General features: G+C 66.6%; 1 protein-coding gene across 3 annotated transcripts; it reads left to right on the top strand.

Annotated features, from left to right (window-relative positions):
* The first annotated feature begins 194 nt into the window (after nt 1–194).
* LOC105311442 (UV-stimulated scaffold protein A-like) lies at nt 195–1,732 on the top strand. Of its 3 annotated transcripts, none has more exons than XM_023527114.1 (3): nt 218–619; nt 1,274–1,440; nt 1,542–1,732. In XM_023527114.1, the coding sequence occupies exons 1-3, from the start codon at nt 242–244 to the stop codon at nt 1,618–1,620; spliced, it is 624 nt and encodes a 207-aa protein (XP_023382882.1). In that variant the 5' UTR covers nt 218–241; the 3' UTR covers nt 1,621–1,732. The 3 variants fall into 3 exon arrangements, with proteins under 3 accessions (XP_023382883.1, XP_023382882.1, XP_011385735.1); XM_011387433.2 differs by having other exon boundaries at nt 219–619; nt 1,274–1,436; nt 1,538–1,732; XM_023527115.1 differs by lacking the exon at nt 1,542–1,732 and having other exon boundaries at nt 195–619; nt 1,278–1,434.
* The last annotated feature ends 142 nt before the right edge of the window (nt 1,733–1,874 follow it).

Below are 1,874 nucleotides of genomic sequence, written 5' to 3'. Positions count from 1 at the left end.
CCACGTCCCAGTAGAGACTGTGGACACTGACTCTGAATCTCGTAGTTTCCCGTACATCGCGAAGTATTCTTGGTTTGTTCAGCGTTTAAAAACAACCCGTCCTGGGTTGAGGGTTTTACAGAAACAGTCAGGATTCGGCCAAGGGCAGTGGTTTGTCCACCCTGCTCTGGGCGGGGGGCGAGAGAAGGCGCACATCTCTGCCACTCGTGAACACTGTCCCCATGCAGAGCGCTTAACTGACATGTCCACAAGTGTTGGGCGCTTGCTGAGGACAGCTGGTGTCCCCAGGTCTTCGGAGGAGCGGCTGAGCCACGCCTACCACCTGCTGATGACGCAGCTGCACCAGGAGCACGCGGAGATCCGCCTCTCCGCCTTCCAGGTGGTGGACGAGCTCTTCGTCCGCTCGCAGCACTTCAGGACACTGGTCGTTTCCGACTTCCAGGCGTTCCTGGAGCTCACGTTGGGCACTGACCACAAGCAGCCGCTGCCGCCCCCCAAGGAGGTGGCCCGGAGGCTGCGGCAGGCTGCGGCCCGGGCCGTGCAGGGGTGGAGCGAGAAGTTCGGCGCAGCCTACAAGAAGCTCGCCTTGGGCCACCACTTCCTGAGACACAGCCACCAGGTGGGCGGGCCCTGGAGGGGCTGTCCTGGCTGCTGGGCCCGGGCTGGGGACCGGCAGGCCTGACTGTCACAGCAGGTGGGAGTCCAGGGGCTCCCGCGATGGGGGGCAGTGTCGGGGGAAGAGCTCAGCTCAGGCCCGGGGGGGGTTTCCCATGTGACACGAAGGGCGGGAAGGCGTGACTTGGCCTGTGACTGTGGCCGCTGCTGTCGGCCACCCCTCCCACCCTCACGCCTTGCACTCACCTGGGTCCATGCCACCACCCTCCCCTACCAGCCCTGGTGGCTCAGGCCTGGCCCAGCACTGTGGCCTGTCCCTGCTCGTGGCCTGCAGGTGCCACCTGTCCTCCCGCCACACACCGGGGTCCACGCCCAGGCGGTGGTCTCGGGCCTGGGTCCACCCACAGCCTCCGTCCACAGCAGTGGGAGTGAGCACACTGCTCTCCCTCGGCCCTTGTCAGGCTGGGGCTGCTCTCCTTGCTGGCGGGGGCTGCTGGCCGGGTCCTCCTGAGGTCTAGATGCACAGTTCAGTGCTTCCTCGTGTCCCGAACACCAAACTAACGAGGCCGCAGTGTGGCTGTGCGCAGTGCGGCCATCCAGGCCTCTGTCTACTCTGCGTTTTCTTTAGCTGGGTCTGACCGTGAACTCACCCTCTCAGGTAGACTTTGCAGACGTGGACGTGAGGACTCCGGTGGAGAGAAGGCGAGGAGAGGAGCAGCAGAGGCACAGGGACAGGCTGTACCGGGCGCGGGCCGAGCAGGCGGTGCGGGAGATGGCAGGTGGGGCTCTGCGGACAGGTGGCCCTGCCTTCCAGCCAGAGCCCCCGGGCTCTGTCCGGCCCCTTGTGGGGCCTGCCCCCAGGCGGGGGGAGGCAGCAGGTAGGCGAGTGGTCAGCCGATGGGAGGGTCCTGCTGGCTGTGCTCCCCTGTCCCACACCTGTGGTGGTCATGCCACACATCAGGACAGGGGGAGGGGACATGCATCCAGCTGGTCGTGCTGGTCTGAGCTTCGGCCCTGCACCTCTGGGCCTTGCTTGCTCTCGCCAGTCCCCTCCTAGAAGCCCAGCACTGGCCTTGCTGCCGCCGGCCCTTCCCTGGGGGTGGCCGGGGCGTGAGGGGTGGGGATCCCTGCGGGGTGGGGCGCGGTGGTGCAGGGGCACTCCCTGGCTGGGGCGCGGCCATGTCCTCGTGGCTCTCGCCCCCGCTCCCTTCTGGGGTTTTGCCCAAGCCCCCGAGACGGAGGGACGTGACTGTGGCCAG

The sequence above is a fragment of the Pteropus vampyrus genome, unplaced genomic scaffold, assembly GCF_000151845.1.
Source record: "Pteropus vampyrus isolate Shadow unplaced genomic scaffold, Pvam_2.0 Scaffold1000004013, whole genome shotgun sequence".
In the NCBI taxonomy this organism is placed as follows: domain Eukaryota; kingdom Metazoa; phylum Chordata; class Mammalia; order Chiroptera; family Pteropodidae; genus Pteropus; species Pteropus vampyrus.
The sequence above is the reverse complement of the archived record's forward strand: the minus strand, read 5'-3'. Positions and strand labels throughout refer to the sequence as shown.

Excerpts from the sequence above, each read along its gene's own strand:
- LOC105311442 (XM_023527114.1), top strand. The coding sequence starts at position 242 with ATGTCCACAAGTGTTGGGCGCTTGCTGAGGACAGCTGGTGTCCCCAGG. Across the intron at positions 620-1,273 it reads TCCTGAGACACAGCCACCAG|GTAGACTTTGCAGACGTGGA; the intron begins GTGGGCGGGCCC and ends TCACCCTCTCAG. Across the intron at positions 1,441-1,541 it reads GCCTTCCAGCCAGAGCCCCC|TGTCCCACACCTGTGGTGGT; the intron begins GGGCTCTGTCCG and ends GCTGTGCTCCCC.